The 16,013-nt window shown below is 36.3% G+C and overlaps 1 protein-coding gene across 1 annotated transcript in view; it reads right to left on the reverse strand.

Moving 5' to 3' along the window:
• Positions 1 to 11,159, reverse strand: part of LOC145293002 (small G protein signaling modulator 3 homolog) — an 88,213-nt gene extending 77,054 nt beyond the window's left edge. The window contains exon 1 of the mRNA XM_080139257.1: positions 10,898 to 11,159. Coding sequence (XP_079995383.1) covers positions 10,898 to 10,964 — 67 coding nt within the window. The 5' untranslated portion in view covers positions 10,965 to 11,159. The remainder of the gene's footprint in view (positions 1 to 10,897) is intronic.
• Between the last annotated feature and the right edge of the window lie 4,854 nt (positions 11,160 to 16,013).

Genomic DNA, 16,013 nt, shown 5'->3' on the forward strand with positions numbered 1-16,013 from the left:
ACTTTACCTCCACGGTTCGGGTTCGATCCTCATAATTACTTTTTTTTTTTAACACCCCCCCCACACCCCCGGAGTTTCCACACACACCTCCAAACACCCGGGCAACGCCGGGTACCCCTCGCTAGTGCTTAAATAAATTCAAACATCTTTCCTCTACTACTTTTTGCTGGCCCAGTGGTTAGCGTCGCATGTTTTATTTCACACTTTATTTTCCAACAGCGCCTCAAGGCTTCGGGTTCAATCCTTCCTACTTACCTACCAAAACTATTTTTTTTTTAAACTGCACCCCCCCCCCCCCCGACACAAACACCCAGGCAACGTCTTTTTTTTTTTTTTTTTTTTTTATTTAACCAAAAGCACACCTCGAAACACCCCACCCCCGACACAAACACCCGGGCAAGAAGTCTTCACTTATTCTTTTGTTTTGATTTACCCAAAACCTGTCTATTTAAATGTATGTATGTCTCTCAAAAACTTTCAACAGAGGCGACAGATATTGACAAGATTGGTATCATTTTGAAGCTTGACGTCTCTGACAGCAAATAACAAAAGATTGGCCAAAAACATTAATTCTTTCACCTTAAACTTGACCGTTTTGTACAAAGAGGTATCAATTTTTGTTCGCCGACATTTTAGCAAGTCATCATCACTGTTGGATTGACTTCAGTTAATTTGAACGCTTTTGACTTCAAGTCGCGTCATGGAGACATCGGCTAAGACATCTGATTTTCTTTCACTTTCTTTTCCGCTTTCAAGCCTGCCTGCCACGACTTTTTCTTTTTTTTGTTTTTGCTCAACACACACCTCCAAACTACCAGGCAACACCGGACACCCAGGCTAGTCTATTATATAAATCTCATCTGCATGTATGTCTGTCTAAAACTTTCAACAGATGCGAAGGATTTTCACAAGATCGGTATCGTTTTGAAGCTTGACCCTTCGGACGACAAATATCGAAAAATTTGCTAAAAACATTAATACCTTCACTTTCAACTGGGCTCTTTTCTACAAGGAGGGATCGATTTTTTCGTCTACATTTTTGCAAGTCATTCAAACCTTGCGTCAACGACGCTATTTCAACCACCCGTGACGTCATAATTGCGGTAGGCGCATCGATAAGACTGTTTTTTTTACCTCCTTTTCCTCTGGCATGTTACGGGTTGAGCTCGCTTACTACTCCTAATTTTTTTTTTTTTTGCTTAACCAACACCCTTACACACACCTCCACTTTATTTTCCGCCTTCATGACACGGGTTCAAGCTTGCCTGCCTACAACGTTTTTTTTTTGCTCAACACACACCTCCAAACACCCGGGCAATGCCAGGCACCCAGGCTAGTCATATATAAAATTAAGTAAAAGTGAAATAGACATCAAAAACAAATATAAAAATAAAAATCTTGCAAACTCAACTTTTTTATATATGAATACATTTTAAGGTGCGGGTGAAAAGACTTTAAAAAACATAATGAGTGCTGATATAGGTCAGTCCCCAAGGCAGCCTTAAAATTTGATAAGTTATAACAATCAAAAAGCCACACCACAAAATTAAATTCAGGTTTCTGAAATGGAAGCCGAAGAAACATTTTTGGTACTGATGGAGAATATGGACCATGCTAGAATAAGAGCATTATTTAGAAACCAATTCTTAAAATGAGGAAAAGAGGGCGTTTTGTAACTATTCTGTATTTTCACTAACAATTGATTAAACAAAAAGTACCATAAAAATTGAATTTAACTTGAAAATCCTATCTAAAAAATAGCATGATCTGTATCCTGCAGAAGTACCCATTTTCATTTTTTTTTTTTCAGCTGTAATAAATGGTTGCTAGATTTGACAAAGTCAATATTGTGGGCGGGTCTGTATAAGCACCCACATGCAATTATATAAACATTGTCTACATAATATTTGTTTTTATAGAAAAGTTTACAGATTTTGTTTTGGAAAAGATAAAAATTTGCTAAATTATTTTTAAAATATGTGTGCATGATGATAGACCCTATAGAGACTAGTATAGTAATACCATGAGTTTAGTATGCAATAGATAATAAGGTTTTTAAAAGTAGCAGATGTTGAAAAATTTGCCCAGTGTTTATATGCAAGGTTGGCTATTTGCGCATTTATCTCCCCACCACCTAATTACCTGCTAGGTTTATAAATAACTAGCAGGAACAGTTTCCTGGCAATGCTAAGGATGAAATATATAAGAATTGTTTAACTAAAAAAAATATTCGAAAGTATTTTAGGTTTTATAGTGAGGGAATCACTATGTCAATTAGAAGGGTGAGGGTATTTTTTTTTTTTAATTCTGCTTCTCCACAATAAAGTGACTTTACAAACTAAAACTTAGTTTAGGGTTATGTTCGGATTAGTTTAGGTTAGTGTAGGGAAGAGAAAAGGGTATCACCTACCAAATTTTGACACTGGTTTTGAACTCTCAACACAGGATAGGATGCTTTTAGCAGCTCCTGCCCGGATGTGGCAACAGTACTCCATCCTGGGACTACTTAGCTCTTGTACAGATAGAGGATTGTAATGGCAGTGAGGTATCTACTTGTGCGATAGAATGATCCAACCATATTTTTGGCAACCTTGGCAATGGATTTGATGTATGTGCTCCATTTCAGATCAGGAGTGAAGGTCAGACCAAGAAGCGTGTCTAAACATTGGGCTTCCCCATAACGAAAGCCATTTATTTCAATTAGGGCCAGATGGGGAGTCAGATGGAAAAAGAGAAGCTTGACTTTAGATGCATTAAAATTAACCAACCACCTTTTTCCACATTGCAGAATATGCTCAAGATCAAAATAAAGAGAATCAGAGCGTGATCATTTCTGGCCTTTGAAGTGTTGCCATAGTAGTATCATCTCCATAAATGCCTATGAAGTGATTTGGGAGATCATTGATGAAGATCAGGAAGAGAGTTGGGCCGAGGATGAAACTCTAAGGGACGCCAGAGCTGATACCATGAGCTGATTTCTGCCCATCAACCACTATTTTTATAAACCTATCAGAGAGAAAGGTTATTGTTATTTTGAAAAACAGCCCAGTTCGTTTTCATATTTTAAAACTGGTAAACAATCAGAGGGGACATTTTCAGGGCATTCGTTGTGGAGCAGAACGGTCATCAGAAAACGGAATAAACAAAGCCAAATATTATTGTTTTTTGCTTTTTTATTAAAATAAAATTTGGGTTTGTATTACAATCTACAGAGGTAAGAATAAGTTGTCAAAAAACAAATCTTTAACAAATAAATGTTATCAAAGGCAAGATAAGTTACTCTTCTACTTAACTGGATGAGTGTCACCGTGACATTTATTGGGTGCATTTCTATCAGTGTATTTTTCGAGTTGTGAGCCATTAGCGAGATTTTTTTTTTTTTTTTTTACAAAGGAGTCATCACTTATCAAGACCCAGAGGCCACTCGAGGATAAGGGTTAATAAGTGTACACAGTGGTCAATGGGATAATGGCGTAGTAATTGTTAGTAGTGGAAATTTGGTAAATTGGATTACTTAAGGGGAACGGCTCATCAAGAACTTTTTTACGTTGAACTTGAAGACGACCATATTATAGTCAGCTCTTACAGCATCTTGTCGTCAGTTTAACTAACCAACATGGCACTACTTGTTTTTCGAATCGAATAAACAATTTAAAATACGTTAAAACACACATACAACCTATCTAACTAGGTAGAGGAGTTGCTTATCTCGCCTTTGATAACATCTATTTGTTATATATTTGTTTCACGTTTTTCCTGTATGATGTGTATTGTAAAACAAATCCAAAATTTCAAAAGACTACAACCGCTACGAAAAACACTAAAAAAAAAAAAAACAAAAAAAAAACGTCCGCTTCTTTTGGGAGTCAAAATTTGCAATAGCCATTTGTTTTTGCAAGACAAGAAATTAAAAGTACCCGTAATTACTTCGAGTTGCCCGGATGGAATGCTAATACAATAATTTTTAAAAGTATGTTTACATTTTTTATAATAGGATTTTAAAAATCTAAACATTACTTGTTTCGCTTCACTTTTTTTTTTTCTTATTCTATTTTTATTAAGAAACGTTCCATAAATAATAAATAAAAATAATAATTTGTGTATTTATGAAAGTTACGTGTGGGCGAGAAACGCACACACGAGATTTTGGTCTGATGATTTTATTAATGTAACGATGTGGGCGAAATGGGAAATATACCAACTGTCACTATAATAAAATCGAACCTAACACTTAAAAAGTTTAATTAATTATGGGTAAAAAAAACAAATAAAATAAATGAAATGTAAACTAAAATCAACGGAATGTAAGAAATGCAAAAAAATTAAAAAAATAAAAATCTTTCAAACGCTGACAAATATTAACAATGTACGTAATGGTTACATTACGTACAAAATAGAAATAATTTACCAAAATAAACTAAATTTTATTTATTTTTACCTATAAACAAAAGATAGGATTGAAAAAATAAACATGTAATCAATCGACAACTTCTAAAATAAAAATCTATGAGTTTTTTTATTATTTTTTTTTTTTAGTAACAGCTGTTGATTTGGTTTCTAGATGTTTTTGTTACTTTCACTTATTAAAAATAAAAAAAGTAAATTGATCACTATTAATATGAATTCTTTAAAACACACACACACACACACTTAAAGAATTCAAAAAATGTGGAGAAAAAAATTAAGTGCGTAAATGCGGGAACTTTAGTTTAATGTTAGAATAGTGGCGCGACCGGAAATAAAAATAGCGTTTTTTTCTTTGAGAAGCATAAATAAACCAAAATTATTAAATTCTGGCTATAAAAGTGTTATCCATAATACTAAAATAATTGTGCTTCTACCGAATGAAACCTAAAACTTAGGTTAGGATTATAAAAAAAAACAAAAACATTTCGCTCAAATTTTGTAAAAGTATGGGAATCTTTGTCACATTAAACGGTGTTGAAGTCGCAACCATCAACATTCAAAATTGATTTTAAAAGCCTTTAAACTGACAAACGCAAAAATGATTTCTGGCAAAAAAGAAAATTTAAAAAGTCGAGTCTTATGCATCGTTTGGGCTTTCTAAAACTCGAGAAAACATCACTTTCGACGGAGTGACAGTTGTATTAATAGGAGTGGTAAGTGACAAAATTGCTAAATATGGAAAAATAAAAGAATAGAAACGGCGAATTAGATCTGACCAATCACTATTTTGATGAAATAAAATTAAAAATGAGAATATTGTCTCCTTTTGTTCAATGATACAATAGTGGCGCGGTAAAAAAAAAAAAAAAAATCGGTACTCATGCATGCAGAGAGTGATCATCCGTGCTGAAATAATGTTATTAAAAAAGCCATTCTTAACATGGGGAGAGGAGAGCATTTTGTACCTATTCTGTACTTTAACCTTAGAATTGAATTAAAAAAAAAACATAAAACTTTAATAAAACGTGGAAATACAATTTAAAAAATAGCGCGGATCACTCTCTGCATTTAGCACCAAAAAATCATGTTTACTTTGATCAGGTACATAAAAAATAAACCTTCATATTGTTTGTTGGCTACATCCACACACACAAAGTTCGGTATTATTATACAAACACCGTGACAGCGAATTAACCCTAACCCTAACCCTGTCACGGTGTTTGTATAATAATACCCAAAGTTCTAGCTGTACGTTTCTTTCGATCAATTTAAAGCTTCCCAAAACACTTTCAAATGTCGAAGTCTTTGATGCGAACACAGTTTTCTGGACATTTTCGTCCCATTATAGATTAAAAAAAAAAAAAAAAAAAAAAAAATGTTCGTCACGTTGATTTCTTCATGACGCTGTAAAATTTTTAAGTTATTCTGTCGATTTGAAAATAATTTCTATCTAGAATTAAAGTTTATAGGCTTAAATCCATGATATTGATGAGTGCTGCAAAAATAAAAGAAAAATATGATTTTATATTTGAGTCGAATTATCTTTAAAATGGAGTTGGTTGCTTGCTTACAATATGTGACAAATCAACAACTGGTAATATTTTACAAACTGAAGTCATATGTTGGAAATGATTTAGTTAATATTTTGAATTTTTTTTTCTTTTTTTTTTTTTACATAGGCATCACCACATTATCAAGGCCAAGAGGCCACTCGAGGATAAGGGTTAAAGAGTGTACAGTAGAAATTGGACAATATAGTAATCAATCCGGTAAATTTGTTAACTTATATGGAACGGCTCATCAAGAACTTGTTTACGTTAGACTTGAACACAACCATATTGTATTCAGCCGGAAAGCAGGAAAACGGAAGACAATTCCACAGGCGTGCAGTTCTAAGAAAGAAGCTTCGTTCATGGAGTCTACGTTTAGGTTTAGGCACAGATAAAGAGTGGGGGGGAATTAGTGATAGTGTTTTCAGCTAGACGAGTGTTTCTTGTGAAAGTTTGGCGGGGGGGGGCATAGATTGAAGCTCAGTCAAACAGTCAAACACTTGGCATGAAAATAACGATATATCAGAGATAAACTCGCAATATCTCTTCTGTGAGATAGAGGTTGCAGGGAAGAGAAAAGGACATCTCCTACGAGGTCCTGAAGTCTATTTTGAACTCTATCAAGGCAGGACAAGTTCTTTTTAGCAGCTCCTGCCCAAATGTGGCAACAGTATTCCATCCTTGGACGTACCTGGCTCTTATATAGATAGAGAATTGCATCAGCAGTGAGATATCTTCTGGATCGATAGAAAAATCCTACCATTTTTCCAGTGGCCTTGGCAACAGATTTGATGTACCTGTTCCATTTAAGATCAGGAGTAACGGTCAAGCCCAGAAGCTTGTCAAAACTTGAGGCCTCCTGAAGACGAGAGCCATTCGTTTTAATTGATGCCAGATGTGGATCAGAATGTTGATGATGTAAAGAGAGAAGCTTGGTTTTAGATGCATTAAAAGTAACCAACCACTCCTTTCCCCATTGTACTACGTGCTCAAGATCAGGAGAGAGTATCGGAGAGAACTTGGTTGTTTACAGTCTTTGATGTGCTACCATAAATGGTAGTGTCATCAGCATAAATGTCTATAAATGATGTAAGGATGTGATTTGGAAGATCATTAATGTAGATCAGGAAAAGAGTTGGGTACAGGATGGACCCCTGAGGGACTCCAGCATTAATACTGTGAGCTTCTGATTTTTGCCCCTCAACTACTACTCTTATGAACCTATCAGAAAGAAATGATTTAATAATTGAGAAGACATTTCCAGCTATACCATAGCTAGAGATCTTGTGAAGTAAACCTTTATGCCATACCCTATCAAAGGCCTTTGATATGTCAAGAGCAATTGCCCTAGAAAGGTTGCCTCCGTCGAGAGATTTGCTAATCCTACGAGATAATTGTAAGCACATCTGCTGTAGATCTAGCAGAACGGAAACCATATTGAGTGTCATTAAGAAGGTTATTTTTGTTGAGATGGTTGATTACTTCTGTATTTAACAGATTCCAGCAACTTATGACGCACAGGAGACTTATTGGCTTGTACTGAGATGGGGATGAGTGATCACCTGAATTCTTAAATACAGGGCATAGTCATGAGATTTTCCAGGGTGATGGGAAGTTATTCTCCTTAAAACAACATTTAAACAGTTTTGCAAGTATGGGCGCTAGTTCTGGTTGAAGTTTTTTGAGTGAATTGGAATACCGTCAGTGCCTGTTGCTTTACTGGAATCAAGGTTTTTGATTAGTTTGGCAACATCGCATACAGATATATGTATATCACATAGCTTGTTTTCTGATACAGGAGGAAATATTGGGGGTTGGTGGCCTTGGTCGCGAAGGGTAGAATTAGCTGCAAAGTTCTTGGCAAAGAGTTTGGCTTTGTCTGATGCTGACGAGATTACCTCAGGTCCATTGATGATAGTTGGGATAGAGCACGTGCTTCTGTTCAGGATTCTGTTTGCTATTTACCAAAACTGGTGGGAACCAAGCCGCTGCTCAGCTATCTTGGACTTGACGGACTGAGCATGCAACTCTCTTGTGTTCTTTATTACTTTCTTACAATGGTTGCAAGAGCGGTGAAAGTAAAGATCAACAATTAAAACAGAATGCAAAAAATAAAAATGGTTTTATGTTTTGTCTTGTTTTCTAATATTAACATATGCAAGTGAAAGAATAACACGTTTCAAATGTGTAAATACGCTATAAATACGAGTTTTACCACGGCCACCGAGATACAGAAGGCCTGTTAACTGAAAAATGTCTGCGGGCAATGTAGGTAAGATTTGTTGAACTGTTACTGTCGATACTATCTCGGTAGCTGTGATTTTACAGACCAGAATTATTGTTGTATTGCTCATGGAGCCATGTTCTATTTTTGTATCTGTCACGACGAAGAAAAGTTTCCAAATGACTTTTTTACGTAATACTACCCTGAAATGTTGTTATTCTTAATGTTACAATCTTTAAATAAATATATGTATATAAATATGTATAATGTATATAAAATAAATTATCATTTATGCATTAATTTTATTCGATTTTTTAGACCGCCGATCTTTACCTATAAAAGGTCTATCCTCACTCCCCCGAGTACTTTTGAAATAAATACACATGCAAATTGTTTTGTGTTGAAATAATTGTTTTGCTTTTCAGTGTGTCCAGAATAGATTTCTAATATTTAGGAACTTATTCAGAATAGGGACCGTGCTATTTTTAGATAGGATTTTTAAGTTAAATTCGACTTTATGGCATCTTATTTACTAAATTGTTAGTTGAAAGTACAGAGTACAACAAAACGTCCCCCCAATGGGTTTCTAATTAACGTCATTATTTTGAGACGATCCGTATTCTGCATAAATACCAGTGGTATTTAATACCACCCAACATGAGAACAGGGGCTTAGTTAACTTAACTATTTTGTACCTGTACTTGTTTTTTCACATACACCAAAGGAGAGAATTTGAATGCTTACTACTAGACACTATCTTTGAGTGTCTAAATTCTATCTGGATAGGGGTTGGTACTTCTATAGTTTATCGCCGAAAATGGAGACGCAATTTTTTTTTTTGGGGGGGGGCAAAAAAATTAAACTAGATAATGATTACTTCCGGAAATAACTAATTACTACGTGCCCCAAGCATAGTATAAACACCCCCAACCTCTCCATGTTAAGAACTGCTTTCGAGGTTGGATACGGTGTTTATTCCGAAAGCCGTTCTTAACATGGGGAGGTTGGGGGTGTTTATACTACTCTGGGCACGCAGTAATTAGTTCTTTCCGGAAGTAATCATTATCTAGTTTAATTTTTTTGTTATTTATTTCATGCTTCGGTCTTAATTTATAATACTGATTTCTCCTTATTTTGACGACAGGTGCCCGAAAAAAAAAAAAAAAAAATGGCGTCTCCATTTTCAGCGATAAACTATACAAGTAGCTAGGAGTTTGTCAGGACAAGCTAACATGAGGATACTCTTCCCTACAAGTAAACTCTGACCAAATATACAAAATAACAATATTTGCTGTTGTCCAGATAAGATCTCCTCGGTAAAAACACACTGGCTTTTACGAGAAAATGGTGCATTTTCTCCAAATTATATTACCTCAAGTGACAGCATGAAGTTGGATACTCCACCAGACTGGATAAATTCTTATACTGAAACCCAGTAAAACCAAGAGACCACAAGAAAGACCTACTATAACATATTTTTAATGATAGTCAATTCGGGGAAGGAAAATTATGTTCTCAACTTCTTTACTAAACTCAGTGCGAGATGTAAGGGAGAACTTGGACTATTCGAATATATCGGATATCAGTATTTTTTTTTTTATACATTAAGTCCACCTCCACAATTTTCTTTAAAATGAGAACTTGTAGAGGTTTTCGACTATGTTGAATTAGAAAATGGCATTTAAAATTTGCAGAGACAAGTAGTTTTCGAGATATAAAACTGTATTATGCACTATAATTCACTGGCGGCCATGTTTGTATGCACCTGCAATAAACAAACAGGTTCACATCCAGAATTTTCTTTAAAAATGTTAAGAACGGCTTTCGAAATAAACACCCCTAACCTACACACGTTAAAAATTGTGGAGGTGGAGGTGGGTGGACTGGACCTAATGTAAAAAATTTACCGAAAAAAAAAAAAAAAACATAGCCCTCAACAGAAAACGCGTGTCTAGGATTTCCTGTTGGCGGCTGTCTTAGTGTGTCGGGGCTGTTGCGGGTGTTTGAATAGGGGGGGGGGAATACAAATCAGTTCAGTGAATACACAAATTCTGTTGATTATAAAGCTCTGCTCTTTACGGAGAACGTTTAAAATAAATGCGCACACGTTTCATATTCATACTCAGTATGCATATCTCAATATGAAACGTGTGCGCATTTACTTCAACATTGATTATTATAAGTAAATGTCATAATTCCCGAAAAATATGCTTATGACAATTGAGCTACACAAACATTTGTTTCATTTCCTGAAGGAATTCGTCAGTCTAATGGTCTGACGATTTACTTCGTTGGATGAAACAAACGTTCTTGTCGAGTTCACTTGCCATAAGTATATTTCATGAAAACATGTGACTTTGAATGACTGCACAAATTTTGTGTAGAATTAGTATTCCTTTCTCACTGGAAACTCTCATGATGATTGTTTACTTCCCACTCACAAAAGGGTGGTGTTGGTGTTGGTTCCCTGAAATCTGAATGCCAAGTCTTCCCAGATTATTATAAAAACTACCTTTTAATTTTACTGGGTACTTTTGACATCTACGTTTCAATTTTAAATATATAATAATAAGTACTAAATGATGTATGTTTTAAATATATCCATTTTTACAGTTTATTATTGTATTTTAATTACAAAAAAACAAAAAATCTCACTATTCACACACACACACTCTCTCTCTCTCTCTCTCTCTCTCTCTCTCTCTCTCTCGCTCACCTGCTGTTGCTTTCCGACTGTAGCCTTCGTTATTTCGTCCAGTAAACACCGATCTGGCAAAATCCATTTTGAAAATAAACTAATGTTCATTCAAGAACACAAATCAAAACCGGCTGTGAACCAGACAGCGAACGTCTGTCTGTCTTCTTCTTCTTTTTAAAACAACAAATTGCTGACAACAAATTGAAAGAAAAGGCGACCAAGTTTATTTACTCGGTTCTTCCATGATGGAACAGTCACCGCGCTAGGATACAGTTCCGACGACCGGTGAAGCGGCCGAGAAAGAAAGTAGTGCAGACAAAAATGCGATTGATCTACTTTTCAGAAAAAAAAAATACATCTCGTCTTAATATTAAGAATTAATTTATGTCGATATATTTAAAACGGAAGTTTTCAATAAATACATTAGATTTTAATTTTTTTTCCTCTCTGTCGCGGATGAATAAAATAATAGTGTGCCGTTGTAAGGTTGGGGGAAAAAAAAAAACTCGACTTCATTCATTAGGATTTTATTTTTTATTTTCTACCCCACCCCTTTAAAAAAAAAAAATTATTTTTCAAAATGCGAATCTTATATGTATTATATTGCAGATTAACATCAACTACGCCCATAAAATAAGATTCTACTTTTTTTTAAGTGAATACCCTAAAAACCTGGCAGATGAAGAAGCAACAATTATTTTAGAATTTATAGAGGGGGATTAGGTTTTTTTATTTTTATTTATTTTTTTTTAATTACATTTTCACCCCAAACAAGGCACTTTGCCACTTTGGTGTAGGGGGCTACTATCAGGGGCAACAACTACTGGGGTACTATGTAGGGATTTGGGCAGGGCAGCAAGATGTCGGGTCACGTTGCACTTGAACTTCTGCACGTCAGTACAGTTGGGGAAGCAGGGACCTGGAATGGAATTCCAAAGTCTAGCGGTTCTGGGGAAGAAACTACTGGAGTAGAAAGATCTTTTACATCTAGGGATCTCTACAGTGTGGGGGTGGGATCTAGCAGCCTGTCGGGTTTGTCGAGGGTGTTCACGTTGTGGGGGCACAAGTGCTTGCAGTTCGTCAGAGCATTCACCATTAAAATACTTGTAGAACAGGCAGAGGGATGTAACGTTTCGTCGATGGAACAGAGGTTGAAGCTTAAATGCCAGTTCAGGGCCTATCAGATTTGCGACTCTCTTTTGAACCTTGTCAAAGAGCGAGAGACTAGCAGCAGATGCACCAGCCCAAATATGACAGCAATACTCCATACATGGGTGAATAGTGGCCTTATAGATGTACAGGATACTTTCGGGTGTTAGTAGTTTTCTAGCATGGTAGAGAGAGCCCACCTTCCTGGCAGCACCCCTGGCAATGCCTTCAACGTAATTGTTCCTATAACGAGACCGATACTGCACCAACCACACCGGGTGTCCTTAACCTCGTCGGATTCCACCCGATATGACAGGTGTGCTTTCGATCGTACATTGTCCCGTCACAAGTTGGCCTGTTGATCATCTTCACTCACTGTGTTTTCATGGTGGGGCGCTTTGCCTCTCGATCGAATCGTCTCTTACCCTGTGTAGGTAGTCTCCGGGTACATCAATCACTCCGCTGGTCCTTGCGGCTTGCTACAAAATGAAGAGTCCTCACCACAAACAAACAGACTCTGGTTTATTACAATAACAAACTATTTATTAATTTCATTACTTCATAACAGCTACTGTCTAAATTGAGGTGACTGACTATAGCAGTGAAACGATGTAAGACCATACCAGTAAAGTCACAGATTTCCCATTAACACAGGCTAGTTAACATCATAACATCAGGCCCAAATCAGGAGCGCTTGACCAGCCCAGCCATTCAGATTGCTGGCTATGGCTCTCTCTTTTTAGAATTCCTTTTTCTAAATCCAACCCCTTTTCCCCACCTCTCCTTAAGAGAGTGGTTACAAACACCCTTTCTTTCTTCCTCTTAGAGCTTATCTCTACCAAATTTTAACCCTCATTTGCACTGAGGTTTTTACTTATTATCAAATTAGGAGTGATTAGTCATTCCAGGTCGAACAATGCTTGGCGGCGACCTTTACCCTTGACCCCCATTCTAAGTTGTCAGCCTTAATCAGCTAAGGATCTCTGGATCTCTTCATACCTCTCAACAGAGGTTTTAAAAACAACCTTTCAAAAATCCCATAGACATTTCTGTTTTGTACCAATCAGACATCAACACCCCCTCTTCTGCCCTCTCTTCCTCTATCCCGTCTGGTCAAACACCCCCTCTCACCGCAATATGCACCTCGCTGCATGCATTCATGACACTAATAGTGTCATATTCCAACTCATGTTTCCTGTTAACGTTAGACCAAGGCGTTTAAAAGATATACTCTCAGATAAAGAGTCGTTGGCCATTGCTATAGGTGGTAGAGAAGGTTTCTTGTAATTATTGAATGAAACTAGTTTAGTCTTGGCGGTATTGAACGTGATGATCTATTTTTGTCCCCATTCCACTACAGATTGGAGATCATCCTCTAGTGTTTCTGCCATTTCTTTAAATATGTGTCCATTTGTTTTCCTGTCGTGCCTGTTATAGAGTGTGGTGTCATCAGCATATATACCCATCTCAGAGGCAATTTTGTCGGGGAGGTAGGTCATTTATGAATATCAGGAATAGTAGAGGTCCAAGGATAGACCCCTGAGGCACTCCCGCATTTATATCATATTGTTTAGATGTACGACCGTCGAGGACAACCTGGATTTTTCTCTTATCTAAAAAGTTAAGTTTTGTTTATAAATTTAATGTAAGGTGAGCCCCATTTGCAGGCCATTTTAACGTTTTTGAACAGTTAATCAACTTTTTTTTCTTTTTTAACTGTAGGAGATAAATTCTGTGCGATTTCTTTTTTGATGGAGGGGGTATACATTTTTAGACAATTACGTGTGATTTTACGACCTTACCACTTGGACTTAGGGGTAAGGGTAAAAAATTAGATAACTGTCATGAAAAGTTAAAATAGCTTAAAATGGAGGATCATTTCGTGGTAAATTTATATACCATGACTGTTCCCCTACTCTAAATTCTAAAACATTTTTTTCTTTACGCCAAGTTTTTCCAGAATGTTAACATGTAATCTCCCCAAGGAAGTATAATTTTCTTTTTTTAAAGATGGGGGGGGGGGTCTGATTTAGCTGAGGATGTTAATCTATAAATTTACCCCTTTTAACCCCTCCCCTCCCAGTTTCACCCTCTAATATAGGTGGAAGAAAATTTAACTTTAAAAATGCTGAATTTGTGTCTTTAAATTTAATTACAATCGGATATACATATTTAAAGTTTTAAGGGAATTTTGCCCTGATAGCTCCCTTAGAGGGAGCACATAGAGATTTAACATATTTAGGAGCACATAGACATCAAGACCACTTCCATTGTCTACCCTGGAGAATTTTATACAAATCATTTACATTTCATAGGATATATTTCAAGTTTTAAGGGAAGTTTATATGGACTTCATGATCGAAAAAGTCTGGATATTTTGTTTTAATTGGCAATTCCCAGCTGACTACCCACCTTTACTTCAGGGTATTCATCCTACTGCCTTTGTGTACCTTGGTGAATAATTTTAACCATTGTCATGGCTTTATTTATTTTTTAGTTTAAATAACTTTTCGCTCTTTTTCTTTTTTAGAGTCATCTTCTTAAACTCAAAGAGATAACGTCTGTAGTATTACATGTTAACTTTAAATATCATAATACAGACACAAATGATCCTGAACACTCATGTCACCCAAATGCCGCAATTGTTACTTAAAACATAAAAAAATCCACAAACTTGGTTTGGCCATTATATATTACTAACATGGGCATCCGGCGTTGCCCGGGTGGAGAGAGGTGGTATCCTAAGACCCTAAGACTATTGAGCAACCCTCAGACCAAAAAGAAATAAATGAAAATAGCAGCGAGTACCCGTGTGAATTAAAAAAAAAAATTAGTTGTAGTAGGCAGGATCGAACCTGTAACACAAAAGAGGAAAAGGAGGTGAAAAAAAAAAAAAAAAAAAAAATCAAACATGCCAGCTGTCTTGGCCATGGTGACTTATCATGTCGTGGGCCTTCGAAATAAAGTTTTATAAACGTACGCTGAGATTGGTAGGTGTATGACTTGCAAAAATGCTGATGCAAAAACTGACCCCCTCCTTGCAAAAAAATTTGCCCAGTTGACAAGCACAATCTTTTTGGCCAATTTTTACACATTTTTCATCCGAGATATCGATCTAACGATATCGATTTTTTCATGGTCTGATGCGTTTGTCAAAAGTTTTTGGCAGGCATACAAACACACACACACATTTTCCCTTTTAGACTAGCGGGAGTGCCCGGCGTTGCCTGGGTCTTTGGAGATTTGTATGTTGGGAGGAGAGGGTAAAGAAAAAAAAACGGTGTTAAACTTCTTTAAAAAAATCGGAAAAACAAAACAAAAAAATACCAGTGAACTGCCCAGCGTCGCCCGTGTGGTAAAAGAAGAAAAAAAAAGGTTTGGTAGGTAGGTAGGATGGAACCCGGAACCTTGAGGCAAAGGTGGAAAAAAATCCTGACATGTTTCCTACTTGCCTAGGATGGCAGAGTAACAGAAAACTGTTTTAATTTAACAATTAAAACTTAATTGACAGGTCAAATGTAATCTCAGTTAACTTTTGCTGCAAGGCAGTTTTTCTTTCCAACTTTGGCTGTTTGTTTCCTCCAAGATGTTGGGGGGGGGACCAGCTCCTTATAAAAATAGAGTGCCCAATTGAATAGCAATTGTCTGATATATCTGATATAAGGGGTTTCCCCACATTGATCAAAAGCCGATTGCTTTCTGGACGTTTTCGGCACGAAAGCTGAGAACCACACCTTTGTTTCAGATTAGTTTCGCTTTTATACGAAAAAGTCGAACACACACGAGAGGAGCTGAAATAGCAAGAATTTTGTAAAAGTCGATATAAATAAATCTAGATGCGATGAGCATTTACAAATCGTAGATATAACAATCTACACGGTATATAAAAAGTTCTAAGAAATAGTTGTGTGAGATAGTGGCGGAATTGAAAATATCAGAAGGCAGCTAATACATTATTTACCACGAACATATGTCAACAAAAAAG

The sequence above is a fragment of the Euprymna scolopes genome, chromosome 14 (genome assembly GCF_053919585.1).
Source record: "Euprymna scolopes isolate OS-2025 chromosome 14, ASM5391958v1, whole genome shotgun sequence".
Taxonomy (NCBI): Eukaryota; Metazoa; Mollusca; class Cephalopoda; order Sepiida; family Sepiolidae; genus Euprymna; species Euprymna scolopes.